A 24,603-nucleotide genomic window follows, 5' to 3' on the forward strand; every position below is an offset into this window, starting at 1 on the left:
ACCGAAATGTCGCAGCCCTGCGAGGGGACAGCGCGGGTGGCACGGGAACCTCGGGGGTGGGGGACGGAGGGTGTTTTAGGGGGAAATCACCCCAAAAAAATCCAGCGGCATCTCCGCGCCTTGAGGGGCCGCGCTGGCCGGCGACAGGGACACGGGGGGCGGCCACCAGCGCGGTGACAACGCAGATGGCGGACGCGACACCGGGAGCCCCGGGGGAGATTTTGGGGCTGCTCGGAGTTGTTTGGGGTGCACCGGGAGCCGGGAGGAGGCAGCGGGGGAGCGGCGCCAGGCACGGGCGGGGTGGCTCAACTGTTAAAAAAATTTATTAAAATGTCCAGCAGTACAGAAAGGCAGAGTCAGAAATGGGGAGGGGGCGTCAGGAGGGGGTCGGGGAGGGGAGGGGGACACGGCAGTCACGTCGCGGACAGCAGAGGTCGGGAAGCGCCGTACACACACACACGCACACACACACACCCGCGCACCAACTCCAACGGGGACCCGAAACGAGCGGAACGGGGACAAAACCAAACCGAGCGCCCCCAAAGCCAGCGGGGACAGCGAGGCCACCGTGTCCCCCCCAGCCCCACCCCCGTGCCGGCCGCGGGGACCCCCAGAGGTGCTGGGGCAGGGAAATGGGGGCGCTGCTAAAAAACCAGAGCCAGCCCAGGTGGGATATGGGGGGGGGCTGCCTGATTCACCCCCGGTTTGGGGACAGGGACAGAGCCCAGCTTGGGGAGGGGTCCCTGTGCGGGGCTGGGGGCTCCAGCCCGGGCCGGGGGCGCTGAGCGTGGGACATGCAGGGAGGGCTGGGGACGCACACGCAGCCGCCCCCTCCGGATCCTATTCCCTACGGGGCCGGGCATCCTAAGGAGCTAAAGCCAAAAAGGGGTTAAAAAAGAGGGGAGGGGAGAGGGTGGGAGAGGGGCGGGGGGGCCATGGCCACGTCCCCCTTTGTGCTCGCCCGGCTCTAGAAGTAGTGGCCCTCCTCCATGCCGTCCAGCCGGAGGTGCTGCCGGTGTTTTCGCCGCTCCTTGCGGGCTTTGTGCTGGTGGTGCTGCCGGTGCTGGTGGCTGTGCCGGTGCCGCCGGTGCCGCCGCGCTCGGTGCGACCGCCTGGCTAACGGGGGGCAAGGACGGGGGCAAGGCGGGGGTCAGGGAGCGGTTCCGGGTGTGGTGAGGGGTGTTAGAATGTTACTGAGTTATTTTATGTTGTTTTGTGTTTGTAGCTGTTGGCCTGGACCGCCCTCACCTCCCTCTTCTCTCTCTCCCCTCACACCCATCAGCTCTGTGAGCTCGCTCCTTCTCCTGTGCAGGCATCCCAAAAAGTCCGTGTCTATTATTATTATTATTATTATTATTATTATTATTATTATTATTATTATTATTATTATTATTATTATTATTATTATTATTATTATTATTATTATTGCTATTGCTATTGCTATTGCTATTATTATAATTATTATTATTTATTTATTATTATTATTGCTATTGCTATTATTACCATTATTACTATTATTATTACTATTATTACTATTTATTACAATAATAATAATTATTACTATTACTATTATTACTATTATTACTATTATTTATTTATTATTATCATTATTATCACTATTATTATGAATTTTTATTTATTATTATAAATATTATTATCAATAATAATAACACTAATAATAACAATAATAACAATAATAACAATAATAATAATTATTATTATTTATTATTATTATTATTATCATTATTATTATTATCATTATTATTATTATTATTATTATAATATCTTATTAGCGTGTTTAACCTTGATTTGGAGAAAGTTTGTAAATGTGCTGGCTGTAGAATATGTTTTTTTTTCAGGTGTTCCCACCCTCCGAAGAAGCCCTTGCTAAAAGAAGCACCCCAGACCCCAATATTTTATCTCTTCCTCCGGAGTTCCCTTCACAGAAATAAACTGTGGAACAGAACCCAGCGGAGGAATTTCCCCACCTTGTTTATTTACTGTTTAAAATACTGAATTAGCCAGCTCAAATCCTGCTGGAAACCGGAGAGAGGGGGAAAAAAAAAAAACCCCATCCCTGAGCTAGCAGAGACACTCCGAGCACCCTCCCACCCTGCCCAGCCCCCCGAGACCCCCCGGAACCTCCCCACTAACGTTTTGTGCAGAGGATTTTGGGCCGGTCCCACTTGCCGGTGCTGTGGCACTTGATGGTGGGGACGTGGCGCTGGGTGAAGCCCTCGCGGCACTGGTAGCGCACGCTGGAGTGGATGTTGTACTTCTCCTTCTTCTTCCCCACCGGGAAAGCGTTGGGCACCTCCGGGGGGGGCCCGCACAGCACTGCGAGAGGGGGGGACAGAGCTCCGTCACCCCCCTGCGGCTGGGAGTCACTGGGAGTCACTGGGAGTCACTGGGGGCTACTGGGAGTCACTGGGAGTCACTGGGAGTCACTGGGAGTCATTGGGAGTCACTGGGAGTCACTGGGAGTCACTGGGAGCCGCTGGGAGTCACTGGGAGTCACTGGGAGTTACTGGGAGTTACTGGGAGTCACTGGGAGTCACTGGGAGCCACTGGGAACCACTGGGAGTCACTGGGAGTTACTGGGAGTCACTGGGAGTCACTGGGAGTCATTGGGAGTCACTGGGAGTCACTGGGAGTCACTGAGGGTTACTGGGAGTTACTGGGAGTCACTGGGAGGGGACAAGGGACACCAGTCCGGGCCACCCCCCCACGCCGCTGGGGACACCGCCGGTGGCTTTGGGAGGGGCTCGTCCGTCAGGTGTCCCCAGGGTTTAATTGGTTAATTAATGGCTTTATTGGGGCGGGGAGGAGCAGCCGGAGGAGCGGAATGGGAAGGGATGGGAATTTAATGGGAATTTAATGGGAATTTAATGGGAATTTAATGGGAATTTGATGGGAATTTAATGGGAGTTTGATGGGAGCAAAGGGAAGAAACCGGAGCGCTGAGGGAGGGATTGGGCAGGGGGAAAGGGAGGGAAATTGGAGATTTGGGGGAGAACTGCTGGAGCTCGCCCGGGGGAAGGGCTGGGAAAGGTTGGCTGGGGGTGGGGACAGCGGGGACCGTGGGATGGGGACAGGGAAATTGTGGAATGGGGATGAGGACACAGGGGACCGCGGGATGGGGACACCGGGGAGTGTGGGATGGGGACACCGGGGGCTGTGGGATGAGGACCCCGGGATGGGGACACCGGGGACTGCGGGATGGGGACACCGGGGGCTGTGGGATGGGGACACCGGGGAGTGTGGGATGGGGACACCGGGACCTGCGGGATGGGGACACCGGGGGCTGTGGGATGGGGACACCGGGGAGTGTGGGATGGGGACACCGGGACCTGCGGGATGGGGACACCGGGGGCTGTGGGATGGGGACAGGGATATCAGGGACTGCGGGATGGGGACACCGTGGAGTGTGGGATGGGGACAGGGATATCAGGGACTGCGGGATGGTGATGAGGACACCACAGACTGCGGGATGGGGACACCAAGACCTGCGGGATGGGGACACCGTGGAGTGTGGGATGGGGACAGAGATATCAGGGACTGCGGGATGGTGATGAGGACACCATAGACTGCGGGATGGGGACACCGGGGACTGCAGGATGGGGACACCGGGACCTGCGGGATGGGGACAGGGATATCAGGGACTGCGGGATGGTGATGAGGACACCATAGACTGCGGGATGGGGACACAAAGGACTGCAGGATGGGGACAGGGATATCAGGAACTGTGAAATGGAGATGGGGACACCAAGGACTGCAGGATGGGGACAGTGATATCAGGACCTGCAGGATGAAGATGGGGACACCACAGACTGCGGGATGGGGACACCAAGGACTGCAGGACGGGGCCAGCAGGAGCTGCGGGCCGGGGCCGGGGGTGGCGGGGGCGCTACCTGTGCCCTTCTTGCAGATGTAGGGCAGGTTGTAGTTGCAGGGCACGTCGTTCCACTTGCCGATCTCGTGGGACACCAGCACCACGCAGTCCTCGCCGCCCGCGAAGAAGTTGTCGGGTTGGTTCTCCCGCCAGTTCTCGTATTGCTGCGGGGCCACCAGGGAGGGTGACACCCCCCGCACCCCCATCCCGCGCCCCGAGACCCCCTCGGACCCCCAAAACCCTCACCAAGCCGGTGTTGTCGGTCCACTGGAAGTCCTGCTCCACGATGCGGTCGTTGAGGCCGATCCAGGTGTTCTCGTGGCCGAAGCCTGCGGGGAGAGGCACCCGCGGCTCGCACGGAGGGGGCGAGCAGCGCCCGGGGAGGGGGCGCCGGGGACCCCCAGCCCACCGTTGATGAAGCTGTGCTCCTCCTGCGAGTGGATGCTGGTGAGGTGCCCGGCCCGGCGGCGACAGTCGCGCTCCGCGTCCTCCCAGGAGCGCCGGCGGGAGAAGTAGCGGTAGCAGTGGCCCTGGAACTTGTGCCAGTTGTGGTCACAGCCCTCCGTGTCTGCGGGGACACCAGCGGCGACAGTGGCCGCAGGGCGAGGGGCCGGCCCCCAGCCCCGCCGTCAGGGGTTTGTGTCGCCTTGCAGCCCCCCAGAGCCGCAGTGTCCCGGTGGTGGCACTGGGGGACACTGGGGGGGACACTGGGAGACACTGGGGGACACCGGGGGCAGAGCAATGTCCCTACAGTGGCACTGGGGGACACTGAGGGGGACACTGGGGGCTGGGTGACAGAGGTGACAGAGCCGCGGTGACAGAGAGGGACACTGGGAGGGACACTGGGAGACACTGGGGGACACTGGGGGCAGAGCAATGTCCCCACAGTGACACTGGGGGACACCGGGGGGACACTGGGGGGGGGACAGTGCGGGACACCGGGGGCAGGGCAATGTCCCCGTGGTGGCACAGAAGGACACAGGGGGACACCGGGGGCAGAGCAGTGTCCCCACAGTGACACAGGGGGACACCGGGGGACACCGGGGGACACCGGGGGCAGAGCAGTGTCCCCACAGTGACACAGGGGGACACCGGGGGACACCGGGGGACACCGGGGGACACCGGGGTCTGGCCCCACCTTTCTCGCAGCGGCTGCCGCCGTAGCTGGGCAGGCAGAGGCACACGAAGGAATTGACCTCGTCGATGCAGGTGCCGCCGTTCTGGCACGGGCTGGACAGGCAGTCATCGATGTCTGCGGGGACACGGGCGGCTGTGGGGCTGCCGCCACCCCCGGGGCCGTGCGCTGCCCGCCCCGCGCCCTGCCCGGAGCCCCGGCGCTCACCGATCTCGCAGTTCTCTCCGGTGAAGCCCGGGGCGCAGCTGCAGCCGCACACGGTGCCGTTGGCCCGGCTCGTCCCTCCGTGCAGGCACGGGTTGTTGTGGCACGGCTCCGCCGGAGCTGCGGGGCGGCAGCGCTGCCCTGAGCCGGCCTGGGGGGGTCCCGGGTGCCCCCCGACCCCCGCCCGCCTCCGTCCCCTCGGCTCCCAGACGGGAGATTCGGATAAAAGCAGCGATGCCGCCCGAACCTCCGCCTCCAAACCCCCGCCGGGCCGGTCGGTGCCGGTGGCCGCAGCTCACCGTGCCCGCAGCTCACCGTGCCCGCAGCTCACCGTGCCCGCAGCTCACCGTGCCCGCTGGCGTTGCCGGTGCCCACCCAGGCCAGCAGCTCCCGCTCGTCCAGCGCCGGCTCCTCGCCGCTGCCGCTGTCGGTATCCAGCAGCGGGGACCCCCCCGCGCCCCCCAGCTCTGGCTCGGCCGAGGGCTCAAAGAGCAGCCCCGAGCTCGGGGACCCCGCGGGCTCTGTCCCCCCCGGGCGGGGGACACCGGGGGACGGCCAGGGGCCGCGGGTGGCCGAGCCGAGGGGCGTGGGGGGCTCTTCCCTCTTGGCCTCCCCGGAGGAGTCCTCCTCGCCGGGGGCTGGGGGAGCGCCCTGGTGGCTGGGGACAGTTGGGGGGTCGGGGGGCTGCCGGGGACCCGGGGGGGACAGGAGGAGCTGCTCGGCTGCCCCCGGTTCCAGCTCGGAGCGGTGGGTGGGCTGTGGGTCTGGGGGAGCGAAGCCCGTGGACCCCTCCTCGGCCACCGGCTCCACCTCCTCCGGCCGCTCGGTGCTGGCCCACAGCACCACCTCGGTGGTCGCGGGGGAAGGGGACGCTGAGGGGACATCCCAGGCCGGGGGGGACGCGGCTGCTTCGCTGCTGGGCTCGGCCGCTCCATTCCCAACATCCCCGGGTTCCTGCGGCTGCTCCTGGCTGGGCTCGGCCGCCCCGTGGGGAGCCGTGGGGCCGGAGCGGCCCCGGGGCCCCGGAGAAGCCCCCTCGGTGTGGCCGGGGGTGGCGCGGTGTCCCTCGGAGGGTCCCTCCGGCTGCAGGAATGTCACCGCCTTCCTCTGCCTCTCCAGCGCGCCGTCCCCCGGGGCCCCGCTGCCGTCCCCGGTGTCCCCGCGGGGCTGCGGGGACAGCTCGGGACCCTCGGCCACCAGCGGGGCCGGGGGCAGCGGGGGCAGCGGGGGCACGGAGCCCTCCTGGGACGGGGGGTCCCCGGAGAAGTCCTCGGTGGCATCGGCGGGTGGCCTCGGGGAGTCCCCGCGGGCGCTGGGGACGCGGGGCCGGGCGGCGGCCGCGGGGATGTCCCGGTGGTCCCGAGCGTCGCGGGGAGCGGCGGGGGACGGGAACGGCACGGGAGGGGTCGCTGCGGGGGTCCCTGAGCCCCTCGGCGACAGGGACACGGGGGAGGTGGCCGCGGCCACCAGCTCTGCAAGAGATGGCACCGGCAGGGGGTCACCGAGGGGTGACCGCGCTGGGACCCCCCGGCCGTGTCTGCGGTCACTCACCGGGGCTGATCTCCTCCTCCAGAGCCTCGGGGGACGCCTGGGGACCCTCCCGGCCGGGGCTCTCGCTGCCGCCTCGGGGGAGGCTCCGCAGCTCCACGGCCTGGATGACAATTCCCGCTGCCACCGTGGGGTCCCCAGGTGTCACCGTGGGGTCCTCAGATGTCACTGCGGGGTCCTCAGGTGCCACCGTGGGATCCTCAGATGCCACCGTGGGGTCCCCAGCTGTCACCATGGGGTCCTCAGCTGCCACTGTGGGATCCTCAGATGTCACTGCGGGGTCCTCAGATGCCACCGTGGGATCCTCAGATGCCACCGTGGGGTCCCCAGCTGTCACCGTGGGGTCCTCAGATGCCACCGCGGGGTCCCGGCTGTGCCTCTGGAGCTGGAAGTAGCGCCCGTTCAGGCCGGGGTAGCTCCTCCTCGGGGCGCTGGAGGTGCCCGGGGGGGTGCTGGGGGTCTCCGGGGCCGCGCTGGGCACCGTCCCCAGCCCAGCCGGTGCCAAGGACGAGCCGGGGCCGTGCTCGGGGGCTGCGCTCCGGGAATGCGACAGGAGGGTGGCCGGGGGTCCCTCAGGCTCTCCTTGTGCCGGGCTGGCGCTGGGAGGATCCCTCCGGGAGCTCTCCGGATCCTGATCCAGCGCGTTGAGAGCCTCCTCCTCGTGGGGCCACGCCAGCGAGGTGGCCGCGGTGGGCGGCAGCGATGTCGCAGCGCCCGTGGCCAACCCCGGAGCCGCCGGTGCCGGTGGCAGGGCAGTGGCCGGGAGGTCCCCGCGCTGCCCCACCGGGCTGCCCCGGGCCGGCCGCAGCTGCTCATCCTCATCCTCGCCCAGCCCCGCGGGCCCCGGCGGTGGCAGGAGGTGGTAGCGGTCGCGGGGGATGTCGCGGGTGTCCCCCGATGTGCCCAGCTCCTCGCTGTGCTCCACCAGCACGTTGTCGCTGCTCGGCGGCTCGGGCGTGGGCGGCACCGGCAGCACCGGCTCCTCCGCGTCCCCCGCGGCTGTGGGGACACCGTGAGCACCCGGGGGTGGCACCGCAGCCCCCCCGCGAGTGTCAGCACCGAGCACCGCACCCAGCCGGAGCTGCGCCCCCTCCCAGCGCCGCTCCGCCTCATTTATCTCATTAATTCCCTAATTAAATATTCATCCGCAGAGATTTTCCCGGCCGCGCCCAGCGATCCCCGCGGGAAGGAGGGAGCGGCCGGGGGGGTCCGGGGGGCTCCCCCTCACCTTTGTAGCAGTAAGCGTCGAATCTGGAGGCGGCGGGGGGGAACCCGGTGCGATTTGGGAACTGGTAGAGGGTCCGCACCCCCGAGGCCTCTCCCCCGCACTTCCTGCGGGGCTGGCGGATGGGGTAGCGCACGCTGCCATCGGCCAGCCAGCCCGGGTCGCACTGGTCCAGCCCCTCTCGCCAGGCCAGGTAGAGCTGGCCCGTGGTGGCCAGCGATGCCCCCCGGCTCCGGCAGTGCCTGCGGGCGCCCTGCCAGGTGAAGCGGCCCGGCTCGGTGGCGTAGAACACGGTCCCTGCGGGAGAGGGGACGCGTTGGGGACACGGCCACAGCCGGAGGAGCCGAGCGGAGCTTTCGGGGTGTCCTGGGTGAGGGTGCCGAACTGGGCACCCACCCGGCAAGCGGACCGCGGGTGGGGGGCGTGCACGGAGATGTGGCCACGGAGGGACATCCCTGGGCACCCCTGGACACCCCTGGACACTCCTGGACACTCCTGGGCACCCATGGGCACCAAGGGCCACCCGTGGACACCCCTGGTCACCAAAGGCTACCCCTGGACACCCAGATGTGCTCCTGGCCACAGAGGGACATCCCTGGTCACCCATGGGCACCAAGGGCCACCCCTGGGCACCCAGCCGTGCTCCTGGCCATGCCATGGGCAGAAAGGGACATCCCTGGGCACCCCTGGGCACTAAGGGCCACCCCTGGGCACCAAGGGCCACCCCTGGACATCCCTGGACACCCCTGGACCCCCCTGGACACCCCTGGACCCCCCTGGACACCCCTGGACACCTCTGGCCACCCCTGGGCACCCATGGGCACAAAGGGCCACCCCTGGTCACCAAGGGCCACCCCTGGACACCCCTGGTCACCTCTGGCCACCCCTGGACACCCCTGGACCCCCCTGGACACCTCTGGGCACCAAGGGCCACCCCTGGTCACCAAGGGCCACCCCTGGTCACCCCTGGTCACCCCTGATCACCCCTGGACACCCCTGGTCACCAAGGGCCACCCCTGGTCACCAAGGGCCACCCCTGGTCACCAAGAGCCACCCCTGGTCACCAAGGGCCACCCCTGGACACCCCTGGTCACCCCTGGTCACCAAGGGCCACCCCTGGTCACCAAGAGCCACCCCTGGTCACCAAGGGCCACCCCTGGCCCCCGTCGCGGCTCGCAGCCCTTGCCTCGCAGCTCCCGGGAGTAGCAGTACACATCGTAGAGCTCGGCGGGCTCCCTGCGCCCGTAGCTGCGCACGCCGGGGAGGCTGTTGCGGTCTCCGTAGCAGCCGGGCCGGGACAGGGTGATGGGGTACCTGCCGGGAGGGGCACGGTGGGCGCTGCGCTCCGCGGGGAGCGGCTCCCCGGGGCTCCCCGGGGGTCCCCGCGCACTCACCGCACGCTCTGGTCGCTGAGCCAGCCCGCGTCGCAGTTGTCGTAGCCGTCCTCGAAGGCGGCCTGGAGGTGCTGGGGGGAGGCGATGACGGCGGAGTTGTCGCGACAGGCGCGACGGGCGGCGGGGAAGCTCAGGGCGTAGCGCTGGCCCGCGGGCCGGTAGTGGAACACAACGCCTGGGGGGGCACGGAGAGGGGAGCTGGTACCGGGGGGCACCGGGGGGAAGCGGGGGTCGTGTGGGGTCCGAGGGGTGCAGGAGGGGCACGGGGGGTGCAGGGATGGTTTTGGGGCTCATGGGGTACAGAAGCGCCGTGGGGCGCTCGGGAGGAGCGGCTTGGGGGGGGTGCAGGGGGTGTCCTGGGGGGCGCGGCTGTGGTGGGGGGCGCAGGGTGCATGGGGTGTGCAGGAACTGTGGGGTGCAGGGAAAAATAATGGGGTGGGGGGAGCAAACGGGGCTCAGGGAATAAATGGGGTTCAGGGTACAAATGGGGCTCAGGGAACAAATGGGGTTTAGGGAATAAATGGGGTTCAGGGAACAAATGGGGTTTAGGGCACAAATATGATTCAGGGTACAAAAGGGGTGCAGGGTACAAATGTGATTTAGGGAATAAATGGGATTTAGGGTACAAATGGGGTTTAGGGTACAAATGGGGCTTAGGGTACAATGTGATTTAGGGAATAAATGGGATTTAGGGTATAAATTCGGCTCAGGGAATAAATTTGGTTTAGGGTACAAATGGGGTTTAGGGTACAAATGGGGTTTAGGGAATAAATGGGGTTCAGGGTACAAAAGGGGTGCAGGGTACAAATGTGATTTAGGGAATAAAGGGGATTTAGGGTATAAATTCGATTTAGGGAATAAATTTGGTTTAGGGAACAAATGGGGTTCAGGGAACAAAAGGGATTTAGGGTACAAATGGGGTTTAGGGTACAAATGGGGTTTAGGGTACAAATGGGGTTTAGGGAATAAATGGGGTTTAGGGAATAAATGGGGTTCAGGATACAAATGTGGTTTAGGGACCAAATGGAGCTCACAGCTCCCATGGGGGTGCCCAGCTCCCCCTGAACGCCCAACTCCCCCACCTCCCCTCTGCCCCGGGGGCTTCGCGACCCCTCCAGCTCCCCCCGGGCCGTGTCCCCGCTGTCCCCGCGGCCGTGCCCGGCTCACCCGTCACCTCCAGCGGCAGCAGGTCCTGCTCATCATCGATGCCGGCCACCACCTCGCAGCGGTAGAGCCCCGCGTCGCTGGCGCGGGCCGCCCGCAGCTGCAGGGTGGCGTTGGAGCGGTCCCGGGGGTACCCGGGCAGCGCCACCCGGCCCTCGTAAGCCTTCACCACCTTCACCGCGTTGTCCTTGGCCACCAGGATGGGCACGTCCTCCCTCTGGCCGGTGGCCGAGCGCACCTTGCTCCATTTGACGCGGGGAGGCTCCGGGGGCTCGTTGGGCCCCAGGGAGGCCGAGGGGTGCAGGAGGAAGAGGCAGGGCAGCGTCACCGGCTCCCCCAGCCCGACGCGCAGCGCCTGGTGCTGCACCCTGGTGATGTGGATCACCTTCCCCTCGTCCTGCGAGCCTGCGGGCACAGCGGCCGGGCTGCTGTGGTCACAGCGAGGGAGGGCTGGGGGGCACCGCGGGGGCTCGGGGGGCACCTCGGGGATGGATTGGGATAAAGCGCGGCCGCCCCATCGAGCGGCTGCGGCCCGATCTTGACCCCTCTGGGGCTGAACCCCCCACTCGGGAGGGGTCCAAGTCCCCCCAGTCCCACCCCCACCCCCCCCAGGATGTCCCCAGGCTGTGGCCATTGCTCTGCGCCCGTGGGTGCCACGCGGCTCCCAGGGGACACCAGCACCGCCCTGTCCCTGCCCGCAGGGCCGGAGACGCCGCCTGACCCCGGTGGAAAAGCCACGGCCGCGCTGCGGTGAAGCGTGGCAGGACCGTGACCACCTTCATCCTCATCCTCATCCTCATCCTCATCCTCATCCTCATCCTCATCCTCATCCTCATCCTCATCCTCATCCTCATCCCCGTCCTCATCCTCATCCTCATCCTCATCCTCATCCTCATCCTCATCCCCATCCTCATCCTCATCCTCATCCCCATCCTCATCCTCATCCTCATCCTCATCCTCATCCTCATCCTCATCCATCATCCTCGTCCTCGTTCTCGTCCTCGTCCTCGTCCTCGTCCTCGTCCTCATCCTCATCCTCATCCTCATCCCCATCCCCATCCTCATCCTCATCCCCATCCTCATCCCCATCCTCATCCTCATCCTCATCCTCGTCCCCATCCCCATCCTCATCCTCCTCCTCCTCCTCCCGCGCTAATCCCGTCCCAGCCTGGGCAGTCTCCCCGCGCCGCCGCCACAAATCCCCCGCGTCTCGGACCCCCCTGGACCCCCCGGTGGGCTCAGGGACCGGCTGGGGGTCGGGGACAGCCACTAATCCCCCCCCGGGACCTTCCTCCCCCACCCGCCCCTCGCCCCGGGCTCTCTGGGGCGCTGGGCCATCCCGAGCCCGCCCGTGCTGCGGTGTCCCCGCCGCGGGGGACAGGGGGGGACAGGGCTCGGAGCCTCGGCAAATCCCCGGGGGGCTCAGCGGGGCCGTGGGGAGGGGGCTCAGCGGGATTAAGGATTTAAGGTCGCGCCTGCAGCGATCCCAAGGCGGGGAGGGGGCGCGGTGGCCTGGGGGGTTTCTCCCTCGCTAATCCCGCCGGGTTAATTACTGCCCGTCACCATTTACCGCGGCGCGGAGTTCATTATTTATTGCTGTTCGGCCTCTAATTAGCGCGGGGAGCCGAGCACTTACCCAGGAGGGCGATGGGGAGGAGGGAGAGCCCGAGCAGGAGCCAGCAGGCGGCATCGCCCATCACATGGACCATCCTTGACCTGCAGGGACAGCGGAGCTGCCAGCCCGGGGGGCGAGCGGTGGCCCCGGGCCCCCGGGAGGAGCGGGGAGAGCCCCGGGGACGGCCGGCTCCGGGTGCCGCTCCCGCACCGCGGAGGGGTGAGGATCCGGCGGGGGTGGCACTCCACCCGCGGTGGTGTCCCCGGGGTACCCCGGGTGTGGCCCCTGGAGCTCCCCCCCGTCCTTCTGCTCCCCTGGGGGGTCCCTAAAGCGTCTGGGACGCGGCAGCAGAGGGGATTTGGGCACTGCTGGTGTGGGCACAGCCGCTGGCTGGTGCGTGCCACCGGCACCCGGCTCCCAGCACAGCTCCAGCAGCTGCGGCACAACCATCACTGGGTGCCCACCATCATCATCATCACCCAAATCCCACCATCATCGTCACCCAAATCCCACCATCATCATCATCACCCAAATCCCACCATCATCATCACTGGGTACCCACCATCATCATCATCACCCAAATGCCATCATCATCATCATCATCCAAATCCCACCATCATCACCCAAATCCCACCATCATCATCATCGTCCAAACCTCACCATCATCATCATCCAAATCCCACCATCATCATCATCACCCAAATCCCACCATCATCACCCAAATCCCACCATCATCATCACCCAAATCCCACCATCATCATCACTGGGTACCCACCATCATCATCATCACCCAAATCCCACCATCATCATCACCCAAATCCCACCATCATCATCACCCAAATCACACCATCATCACCTGCCATGGGCACAACCATCACCCAGTGCCCAAAATCGTCACCCAGTGCCCAAAACTGTCACCAAGTGCCCAAAATCATCACCAGGTGCCCATCACAACCATCACTTGGTGCCCAAAATCATCACCCAGTGCCCAAAATCATCACCCAGTGCCCAAAATCATCACCAGGTGCCCATCACAACCATCACCCAGTGCCAAAAATCATCATCTGGTGCCCAAAATCATCACCCAGTGCCCAAAATCATCACCAGGTGCCCATCACAACCATCACTTGGTGCCCAAAATCATCACCCAGTGCCCAAAATCATCACCCAGTGCCCAAAATCATCACCAGGTGCCCATCACAACCATCACCCAGTGCCAAAAATCATCATCTGGTGCCCAAAATCATCACCCAGTGCCCAAAATCATCACCAGGTGCCCACGGCCACCATCCAGCTCCCCCCACAACCATCACTCAGCCTCTGGGTGCCAAACCGGCCCAGCGGGGACACCCCCAGCACCCCCAAATCCCAGAGACCCCCAACCAAAGCCCATCTCCCACCCCACAGATCCCCCCTGGAATTTGCTGCTCTCCGGTTCCCCCCACCCCAGACGGGGATTTGGGGACCACCCGGCCCTTGGGGGACACCAGGAGCCCCCCGCACCTCTCCAGCTGCCCCAAACCGAGTCTCAGCCTCACCCCCCATCCCCATGTTCCATTTTCCAGCCCTCCGTGCCTCCTCCTGTCCCTTTTATGGGACAAAAATAGAAAGAAAGAGCGAAACGGCGAGAAAAAAGGAGCCCCCCTCGTGTTCCGCCTGGCAAAGGGACTTTTTTGGGGATGAAAACCGCGTTTTATCTGATTTCTTCTCAAGAATAAAGCCCTGGCAGCCCCTTCCCCACCGCGGGCAGCTCTGCCCACGAAGCCAAGCGCTGGGAGATTCCCGGGGTCAGGAATGGGATGAGCCTTTGCCCAGATAAATCTTCCAGGAGATGGAAAATCCCAAAAAGCAGCTCCAGCTCCTTCATCCCTGCCCGGAGATGCTCCAGGAAGGAAATTCCTCCAGGGCAGCCTCAACAGCACCAAACTTTTCCCTTTTTTTCCCACTCCAGGGGGAAAAATTAAAATTTAAAATACTTTTGGCCTCGGGAGGTTCCGGTTCCTCCCGGAAATGGTCATTTTGACATTAATGAAGTGTTAATTGTGACTTTCTGGGGTGTCCAGGACTGAGCAACAGCGCGATGACCTTGGTGGGTGCAGGGTGGGGACATCGGGTGAGGGATGGGGACATCGGGTGCGGGATGGGATGGGATCCAGGGATGGGGATCCAGGGATGGGATCCAGGGATGGGATCAAGGGATGGGATCCAGGGATGGGATCCAGGGATGGGATCCAGGGATGGGATTCAGTGATGGGATCCAGGGATGGGATCCAGGGATGGGATTCAGTGATGGGATCCAGGGATGGGATCCAGGGATGGGATTCAGTGATGGGGTCCAGGGATGGGATCCAGGGATGGGATCTAGGGATGGGATGGGATCCAGGGATGGGATCCAGGGATGGGATGGGGGTCCCTGAGCCCACCCCAGGGGGTGCTGCTGGGGTCTCGGGGTTGAGGTTTTGGGGTCACACGTCAGAGCCGTGGCCTTCCCTGACATCAGCGTTCCTGCAGGATTTGCTTTGGCAGCAGGAAAAGCGGGAAAGGCCGGGCCGGCAGCACCTGGCAGAGCTCAGCTGTCCCCAAAGTCCCCCCCCAGCAGGGCCAGGACGCTCCTCTGGGGACACCCGGCTGTCACCGCTGCCCTTGGCACACGCAGGGGACACGATCCCGCTCCTGTCCCCGTCCCTGCCCCGCTGAGCCCCCAAAGTCTCCCCCAGGGTCACGACAGGTGACACGGGGAGTGCCAGCCCTGCCGGGGCCACCACACGCGGTGTCCCCTCGCCAGGTCCCCGCGGCCGGGAAGTGTCCCCGGGACCGAATCCTCCCGTCCCCTCGTGACCCGGGAATGCACAGCCCCGCCGGGATTGAGGCAGTTCAGGGTGGCACTGTCACATCGTGTCCCTGCGGTGTCACCGGGATCGGCCCGGGATGGATTCCGGATCCCAGATCCCAGGCAGGATCCAGCCGGGATTGAGGCAGTTCAGGGTGGCACTGTCACATCGTGTCCCTGCGGTGTCACCGGGATCGGCCCGGGATGGATCCCGGATCCCAGGCAGGATCCAGCCGGGATTGAGGCAGTTCAGGGTGGCACTGTCACATCGTGTCCCTGCGGTGCCACCGGGATCGGCCGGGATGGATCCCGGATCCCAGGCAGGATCCAGCCGGGATTCCCAGGGCCAGCAGCCGCGGGTGTCACCACGCAGTGCCCGGGGGTGACAGCGGGGGTGGCACAGCGGTGGCGAGGGGACGGAGGTGGCCGGGCCACCAAGGGCCGGATCTCACAGCGGGGTGTCCCCGCAGTCAGGGCGGTGTCACCGTGACGTCCCCAAGGCCATGTGGCCCCCTCGGGGACAAGGAGCGTGTCCCTGTCCCCCTCCGCGCCCCAGCCCAACCGGGACAATCGCAGACGAGAGAAATTTAAAATAGCTCCGGTGCCAAACGCCCCCCCAAACCCCCCCGCCCCCCCAAAAGCCGGGTGAACATTTTCACATCTGTCACTAGCTGTCACCTCATGAATAATTCATCCCGCTCATGAATATGCAAAGCCGGGGCTGGTGATTAGCTTGAGCTGAAACGGAGCTTAATTCCACACAGGCCGCCGGGACCACCCGGTCAGTTTGGGGGTCACCTGTGCCCCCCGAGCTGCGCCGAGCCCGGGCTGGGCAGGAGCGGGGGGATCCCGGGACGGGACAGAGGCGACATTTGGGACAGCGCTGGCGACACGGGATGGGGTGGCAGCACACAGGGAGCGCTGCCCACCCACCCGGGACATGGCTGTCCCCACCCTGGGGACCCTCCCGCAGCTCTGGGGGTGCCACCTGCGCAGGGCACCCCCCCTGACCTCTGCTGTCCCCGCGGGTCACCCCTGCCCGCGGTGCCACCGCCGCACAGGCGACATCCCGCTGCCCACCCCCACGGAGTGTCACCCCCCGCCTCCCCTCCCCGCTGCCACCCCGGGGGCTGCTCCTGCGCCCCCCACCCTTAACCCAGCCCCCCCCCACATCACCCACCTCCCTCCCTGGGTGTCCCCGCCGCCCCAGCGGGGACCGGGGGGGTCCTGCGGGGGTGTCCCCCGGGGCTGCGCGGCCGCGGCAGGAGCCCGGCGGCGGGGCCGGCTCGGCGTCCCCTCCTCTCTGCCCACAACAAAGGAATTCTGCAAACCTCGCTGCCGTCACATCTCACAGGCAACGTGATGCTCCCCGCTCCCCCCAGCCTGCCGGAATAAATTAGCACCTCGGGAAACTGTGATCCCGTCCAATATGGGCCCTTTGCCGGGTGCGATTTTTATTAGGCAGACAGTCTGCAGCCTTTATTTTAGAATTTGTTCCTCTTTTTTTTTTTTTTTTTTTCCCCTATTTTATATTTTTTTTCTCTTTTTTTTTTTTTTTTTTTTTAATAAATATTTATTATTTTCGCCCCGCTTTCTGCCTCTCCCCTGCAAAACCCAAAGCGCCGCGGGAGCCCCAAAGCCGGCTCAGCATCGCTCCGAGCCCATCGCTGCCGGGGGCTCGGCCGCACGCTGGGAGTGACCCCCGACACCGCTCCCGGTGCCCAAATCCGGGAGGAGACCCCCGGGCCGCTGGGCCTGGCACGGATCCAGGCCGCTGGCAGCGTTATCCCACCGATTTTGGGGTTGCCGAGCCCTGTCCGTACCCCCGTCCGTCCGTCCATCCATCCATCCATCATCCATCCATCATCCATCCATCCGTCCGTCCATCTGTCCATCCATCCATCCCGGCGCTGTGTCCCCGCGCTGGGGACATCCCTGCCGTGCCACTGCCTGCCCGGTGCTCTCCTGGCAGCCGGGGCCACCCCGGGATGGGGACATTCCCGGCTCCCGACCCGCCAGGGAGCCGCCGGTGTCACCAGCGAGGCAGCGGGGTGACACCCTGGTGACAACCGCTGCTGTCCTGCCAGCCCTGGCCACCTCTGCTCGCCCTCTGTCGCCTGGGGGGCTCAGGGCGCCGTGTCCCACTGTCCCCAGCCGTGTCTGTCCCGCTGTCCTCAGTGCCGGTGCTCCCCGGTCCCTCTCAGCGTCCCCAGCCCCGCAGAGCTCCGGTCCTGGCAGTGTCCCCCTGTCCTGGTGTCCCCCTGTCCTGGTGTCCCCACAGCGCCAGTGGCCACGCCCCCATTGTCCGGCTGTCCCGGTGCCCCCGATCCCCGCAGTGTCCCCAAGCCCCGCACCCCCATCCCCGACAGCTCCTGGAGTGTCCCCAGCATCAGGCCAGGGCCACCACCCCACACCGAGTGTCCCCATCCCCACCGCGGCCCCAGCCCGGCTCTGACCCTCTCCTGCCACCACCGGTGTCACCGTCCCCATCCCCGCCACCGGGACCCGCGGCCCCCCCCAACCCCCGCATTCCCCAGCCCGGATCCATCCCGCTCCTGCCGTGGTGGCGCCGGTGTCGCCGCCGGTGTCGCCGCCCCCATCCCCGTCCCCGCAGCAGTGCCGGTGTCACCGTCCCCACCGCCGCCACCGGGCCCCGCATTCCCGCGGCCCCCGCCGCGCCCCCAGCCCGCATCCAGCCCTAGCGCTGCCGGTACCGGTACCGGTGGCAGTGTCGCTGTCACCGTCCCCATCCCCGCCACCGGGCCCCGCTCCCTGCGCGGATCAGTCCCGTTCCTGTCCCCATCCCCACGGCCGGCCCGCAGCGGGGGCGGTGCCGGTGCCGGTGCCGGTGCCGGTGCCGGTGCCGGTGCCGGTGCCGGTGCCGGTGTCGCACGTACCTGGTCCGTGCTCAGGGCACGCCGGGACTCATCGCCGCCGCTTAGAGCCGAGCGCCGCCGCCGCCACCGGGGGCTTAAAAGCGGGGCTCGGAGAGGGGGGCAGCGGGCCGGGCCCCCCCGGAGGGGGCCGAGCCGGGCCGGGCCGGGCCAATCGCGGCTGGCGGCGGGCGCGGCCCCCCCCTCCCGCCCCCGCCGGTGCCGCCGGTGCCGCCCGCCCGCACCTGCCCGCAGCGGCGGAGAACCCGCGCCCGCTCCGCTCTGCCCGGCGCAGGGCGAGGGGCGACCGCGCATGCGCCGCCCCCCCCCCAAACCCGGGCCAACCCCCCCCTCCCTCCTCACCCCCCCCCAAAAAAAAACCGGGGCCGCCCCCTCCCCATCGAGCGGGGCCGCCTCTTGCACCCCGCTCAGCGTGGAAGGGGTTGGGGGGTCCCTTTAATGAGGGGGGGTCTCTAAGAGGGTTCTGAGAGGGGTGGGGGGGTCCGTGGAATGGGGGGGGCTCTGATGGGGGTGGGGTCCCCAAGAGGATGGGGGGGGGTCGCTGTAATGGAGGCAGGAAGAGAGAGGAGGGGGATCCAGCGGGATTTTTTGGGGTGTTTCCAAAAAGGGGAGCATTTTCCAGCCCCTTCCGCACCCCAAAATTCCCTTTGAGCCCTACAGGGGGCAACCCCAGCATCCTCCAGCCCCCCCTGCACCCCCGCCTGGGGCCGGAATGGGGGGCGGGGGGCGCTGGAAGATGCTATGGCTGGATAAAGACTTCCAAAATCCCCAAATCCCCCCCAAAAAAAAACCCGTGCGAGGCTCTCCCAAGATCCGCGCTACCAGAAACGACCCCCCCCCAAAAAAAAGGGAGGAAGAAAACCATCACTGATGGTTTGGGGGGGTTTTTTTGGGGGGGAGGGTGGGGGTGTCACCTTCCCGCCGGTGACTGAAGAATGCCAGCCTGTCTCCCACGACTTGGCACCAAAAAAAAAAAAATAAAAAAACCCACAAAAAAAAAAAAAAAGAGAGAATCCCAAACCCCTCCCTATTTCGCCCATAGGATGGATCCGTGGAAACCCGAGAGCAAAGTTCTCATTTCCGACTCCATTGTGCCAGACTTTCGGTGGCGTTTCCTGCCTTTTGTGAGCCCCCCCTGCTCCGGCACAATCCCGGCGTTGCCGGCTCACAGAGCTCCTCTGTTCCCCTTCTTTTTATGTGGCTGCAGCTGCCGGGCCCGGCCCCACCGAGGTGCCCGAGCCTGGGGGACAGGGACGGGGGTCACCGTCCCCAGGGGGGTTTTGCCAAGGGGAATTGGGGAGAGGGTCCCGGGGGATTTGATATCCCGGTTTTTTCCCGCTCCCGGAGGATGCGGACACCCTGCGGATGTCCCGTCCCGCTCTGGAGAGGGGACCCCCGGGTGGTTTTTTGGGGGTTTTTGGGAGGAGGGTGTGGTTCCCTGTCCGGGGGGTGAGGCCGGCTCTGAAATCCTCACCTGGGCGCCCTCTGGATGTCCCCGCTGCCCCCCACCGCACCCGCAGCCCCAAATCCTCCCCTCCTGCTCCTCACCTTCCTAAACTCCACCTGCAAATCCGGCATGGGGCAGGGACGGGATGGATCCATCCCGGATTCCCAGCGGGAATTCCGGTTCCCCCCAGCACCTCCCGCGTGTCACCCATCCCAAAAAACTCCACCGCAGCTGGACCCCCGAGCCTCCAAAGGGTCTCAAAGGAGAGCCAGGGGGGACCCCGCGCCATCCCCCAGGGGACACCGAGCCCCGGCGGAGGCACCGGGGATGTCACCGGCCCGTTTTGGGGGCAGGGGAAGGTGCTGGCAGTGAGCTGGTCTCGAGTGGAGGTGAATGTCACAGCAGCCACCCCCGGCGAGGCTCTGGGGACCGGGGTGTCACCGACACCTCTCCCCGCGCCCCGGGAGCAGCGATGGCATCACCGGCTCCTCCGCTGGCACCGGCTCGGTGTCCCCGGTGTCCTCCCTCCAGCTGGGAGGTGACACCATCGGGTCTCATCGCCAACATCCTGCCAAGGGTGACAGAGCCTGAGCGATGTCCCAGCGTCGCCGCCCTGGCCCAGGGTGGGGTCCCCGCACCCCTCCGGCCCCAGGGCAGCGCCCCGAGAGCCCCGAGCTGCTCCCCGGAACCCGCTGGCACCGCGTCCCCACGGGGTGGCCCCGGGACAGCGCGGCTGGGGTCACCTCGGTCCCTCGGTGCCGCTCCCCGAGCCCCGGGCCCGGCAGGATCCGCGGGGACCGCGCGTCTTTTTGAGGCCGAACGCCGGGATTCTGGTGAAATCCTGCAGCAGTGTTGCCGTGACGACCCTCCCGCAGTTTCCATCCAGAGATGTTTTCCTTTGTTGTGACAGGGACACGGGGAGCGGCCGCGGGCGGTTGGGGTGCGGTGACATCGCCGAGGGGCTCCGGCTGCCAGGGGCGGGGACCCCCCACCGCCCGCGGGGACCCCACTGCGGCTCCGCCGTGGGGCTGGGGAGGGGTCCCCACCGCTGCAGCAGCGCCCTGGTTTGTCCCCAACCCCTCCAGGGGACAGCGGAGGTGACACGAGTTTGGTGGGTCTCAGCCATCACCACGGAGGGGTGACACGGCCGAGGCGCGGCGTGGGGACAGGAGTGGGGACACGGATGGGGACGGGCGTGTGGCGGCCACCGCCGACCCCCACAGGACAGAGGCACCGCCGGGAGCCTCCCGAGCCGCTCCAGCTCGGGCTGGTGGCCCCGTGGCCGGGGCACAGCGCGGTGTCCCGGAGCCTGGAGGGGCAGAGAGGAGCCCCGGAGCTCCCGGGGAGCGCGGCCCGCTGTCCCCGCCCGGTCGCGGGGGGCTCGGGGGGACCCCGTCCCGAGCCCCACGGAGCCGCTTGTTATTCCGCTCAGGTCCGCCGGCGGCTAATGAAGGCCGTTCCAGGAGAGCTGCCACATTCATCAGCACTGCAGCTCATTAACGAGGCCTCCGCCACCGCAGCTGGGGCCGGCGCTCGGGGCGCTGGAGCGGGGACGGACGGACGGACGGACGGACGGATGGATGGACGGATGGATGGATGGATGGACGGACGGACGGACAGGAGGATGCGCGGCTCTGCCGGGCTGGAGTTGGGCAGGAGAGCTCAGCCGGGGCTGAGGAGGGGACAGGGAGAGGCCGGAACCGCGGAGCCTCCTCCGTGCTGTCCCTGTCCCCTCACCTGGGCACGGCAGGGGACAGAAGGGACCGAAGGGACAGAAGGGACAGAAGGGACAGAAGGGACAGAAGGGACCGCAGGGTCCCCCCGGGGATCCCCCCCCGGCCAGGCCCAACTTCCCTCCGAGCCCACGGGCAGCGTGCATTGATTTTATTTGCGGTTTCCATGGCGACTGCCTCCTTCCCTTCCCCCTTCCGGCAGCCGGACCCGCTCCTTCCCCCTCGGGCACCTGGGACACCGAGGGGACACCGAGGGGACACCGAGGGGACACCGAGGGGACACGAAGGGGACAGGGAGGGGACACAGAGGTGACACGAGAGGTGACACCTTGGCCACCCCCGCGGTGCACACGCCACCAGCTCACCCCTGTGGGTGATTTTGGGCTGGCTCGGGGGACACGGGGGACACGGGGGACACGGGGGACACCGGGCCCGGCCAGCCCCGCTCTGGCTGCGGACACAATCAGGCTCATTAAGCAGGGTGTTAATTGTCCCGTGCGGGGACACCGAGCAGCATCTCGCGCTCATTAACGGCACATGCCAGCCTCGCACCTGCTCACAGGGACACGTGGCGGCCACTCACCGTGTGGCGACACTGTTGGGGACACCCCGTGTCCTCAGCCCTGGGGACTAAAGGACGGTTTGTGGCTTTAAAGCAGCCTTATAATAAATTATATTAAATTATAATTAAGTATAAGTTAAATAAAAGTTATTAAAATTAAAATTAAATACATATAAATATATAAATATAAATAAATAAGAAGAAATATAAATATAGTTTAGTTATGTATTTATATAATATATATATTATAAATATATAAATAAATATATAATATATAATATATATAATATATAATATAAATACACAATATACAATATACAATATATAATATATAATATATAATATATAATATATAATATATAATATATAATATATAATATATAATATATAATATATAATATATAATATATAATATATAATACATAATATATAATATATAAATATATAAAAATATATAAAATATAGATATAAAATATAGAATCTAAATATAAAATATTACTATAACGATATTAAATATAAATATATAAAATATAAAATATTTTATATATTTATATATTATATAAATATATAAATAACTATAACTATAAATATACATAATATGAATATAAATATAAAATTAAATATAAAAATAATTAAATTATAATAAATTCATGGTAATTATATCATTTACCCACCCGCGGCCACCCTGCCCTGCTCCTTCCCAGCGCCGAGATGCCACCACATTGTCACTTGGCGTGAATTCCTAACGACATCTGCCCGCTCCAAACCCTTCCCAAACCCCCGCCCTGCGCGCTCGGGGGAATTTGGATAAATAATAAAAGCTCTGGGAACAGGCAGAGCCCTGTGCCGGCCTGAATCCCGCATCCCCCGGCGCTTTCCACGGAAGTGGCAATCAATCGGCACAAGTAATTAATTATTCAGAGTAATTAATGGTGAGGGGCACAGCGGCCGCTCGGAAGCGCCGGCCGGGGGTGCTGGGCAGGAGCCACACGGTCGCCACTCGCCGCACAAAAGGAACCGGGTGTTCCCTTCCTGAACCGCCGGTACCGCGGGGCCCGAGCCCGGCCGCCGGATCCCGGATCTCATGGAAATCCAGGGAAAAACCTCCCCGGAGAGCGGAGGAGCAGCCGGGAGCAGCTCCGGGCACGGCCCCGCGTTCCTCGGCAGAGAGGAAGGTGATGAGGATGAAGATTCCGGGGATGGGGCGCTGCTTCCCGGTTCTGCAGGGATGGAGGGGTCGGGGGACACCCGGAACCTCCCGGATCCCAGGGATCTGAGGGTCAGGGATCACCGGGAACCTCCCGGATCCCAGGGATCTGAGGGTCAGGGATCACCGGGAACCTCCCGGATCCCAGGGATCTGAGGGTCAGGGATCACCGGGATCCTCCCGGATCCCAGGGATCTGAGGGTCAGGGATCACCGGGAACCTCCCAGATCCCAGGGATCTGAGGGTCAGGGATTATTGGGAACCTCCCGGATCCCAGGGATCTGAGGGTCAGGGATTACCGGGAACCTCCTGGATCCCAGGGATCTGAGGGTCAGGGATTATTGGGAACCTCCTGAATCCCAGGGATCTGAGGGTCAGGGATCACCGGGAACCTCCGGGATCCCAGGGATCTGAGGGTCAGGGATCACCGGGAACCTCCTGGATCCCAGGGATCTGAGGGTCAGGGATTATCGGGATCCTCCCGGATCCCAGGGATCTGAGGATCAGGGATCACCGGGATCCTCCCGGTTCGGCAGTTCCGGGGGTCCCCGGGATGAGGAGGGGGACGCGCGTGCGGGAGGTGACGCGCACGGCGGTGGCAGAAGTGGCAGCTCTGTCCCCAGGCGCGCAATTAGCCCAGGGGCAAATGAGGCTCCTGCGGTTTTTGACCCAATTTCTCAGGCGAAACTCGACGGGGGAAGGGAGGAGGAGGAGGAGGAGGAGGAGGAGGAGGAGGAGGAGGAGGAGGAGGAGGAGGAGGAGGAGGAAGGCAGAGCCGGTCACGCGTGTGCTGCTGTGTTGTGTGTCCTCAGTGTGCGAACAGGCGTGTGACTCGTGTGTGACATGGATGTGTGACACGGGTGTGACATGTGTGTGACATGGATGTGTGACATGGATGGGCGGCAGCGTGTCCCCAGCCGGGGCCGAGTCCTGGGGACAGGGACGGGGATGGGACAGGAATGGGGACAGGGATGGGACAGGAATGGGGACAGGGATGGGGACAGGGATGGGGACAGGGATGGGACAGGAATGGGACAGGAATGGGGACAGAGATGGGGACAGAGATGGGACAGGAATGGGACAGGGATGGGACAGGGATGGGACAGGGATGGGGACAGGGATGGGGACAGGGATGGGGACAGGGATGGGACAGGGATGGGACAGGGATGGGACAGGGATGGGGACAGGGATGGGGACAGGGATGGGGACGAGGAGGGGGCGGTGGCTCCACAGCTCTCTCCGGGTTTATTTTTGCCGGTGCTGAGCTGAGGCGGCCTCGGCGCGGCCGCCGTGACTCACCCGGCACCGGGAGCTCTGCGGGGCTGCGGAGCCGGGGGTGCGGCGGGCAGGGATGCGGAGATGAGCAGGAATTCAGGGATGCTGGGATTCAGGGATGCTGGGATGAGCAGGAATTCAGGGATGAGCAGGGGATGAGCAGGAATTCAGGAATTCAGGGATCCAGGGATGCGGGGATGAGCAGGGATGAGCAGGGGATGAGCAGGAATTCAGGAATTCAGGGATCCAGGGATGCGGGGATGAGCAGGGATGAGCAGGAATTCAGGGATGAGCAGGAATTCAGGGATTCAGGGATGCGGGGATGAGCAGGAATTCAGGGATGCTGGGATTCAGGGATGCTGGGATGAGCAGGAATTCAGGGATGAGCAGGGGATGAGCAGGAATTCAGGAATTCAGAGATTCAGGGATGCGGGGATGAGCAGGAATTCAGGGATGCTGGGATCCAGGGATGCGGGGA

General features: G+C 64.1%; 1 protein-coding gene across 2 annotated transcripts; it reads right to left on the minus strand.

Moving 5' to 3' along the window:
- Window positions 1–305: 305 nt before the first annotated feature.
- On the minus strand, window positions 306–18,072 carry NCAN (neurocan). 2 transcript variants are annotated; one of them, XM_086862654.1, is made up of 15 exons: window positions 17,905–18,072; window positions 12,199–12,278; window positions 10,566–10,967; window positions 9,399–9,573; window positions 9,191–9,318; window positions 8,008–8,301; window positions 6,783–7,778; window positions 5,579–6,703; window positions 5,235–5,351; window positions 5,031–5,144; window positions 4,302–4,460; window positions 4,139–4,221; window positions 3,912–4,056; window positions 2,155–2,337; window positions 306–1,112 (listed from the first exon to the last, which is right to left on the minus strand). In XM_086862654.1, exons 2-15 carry the CDS (start codon window positions 12,269–12,271, stop codon window positions 865–867), a joined length of 4,242 nt encoding a protein of 1,413 aa, XP_086718780.1. In that variant the 5' UTR covers window positions 12,272–12,278; window positions 17,905–18,072; the 3' UTR covers window positions 306–864. The 2 variants fall into 2 exon arrangements, with proteins under 2 accessions (XP_086718780.1, XP_086718781.1); XM_086862655.1 differs by having other exon boundaries at window positions 885–1,116.
- Window positions 18,073–24,603: the final 6,531 nt, after the last annotated feature.

This window comes from Cyanistes caeruleus, chromosome 25 (assembly GCF_971803275.1).
Source record: "Cyanistes caeruleus chromosome 25, bCyaCae1.hap1.1, whole genome shotgun sequence".
Lineage (NCBI taxonomy): Eukaryota > Metazoa > Chordata > Aves > Passeriformes > Paridae > Cyanistes > Cyanistes caeruleus.

Excerpts from the sequence above, each read along its gene's own strand:
- NCAN (XM_086862654.1), bottom strand. The coding sequence starts at position 12,271 with ATGGTCCATGTGATGGGCGATGCCGCCTGCTGGCTCCTGCTCGGGCTC. Across the intron at positions 5,145-5,234 it reads CGGAGAGAACTGCGAGATCG|ACATCGATGACTGCCTGTCC; the intron begins GTGAGCGCCGGG and ends GTGTCCCCGCAG. Across the intron at positions 4,461-5,030 it reads CGGCAGCCGCTGCGAGAAAG|ACACGGAGGGCTGTGACCAC; the intron begins GTGGGGCCAGAC and ends GTGTCCCCGCAG.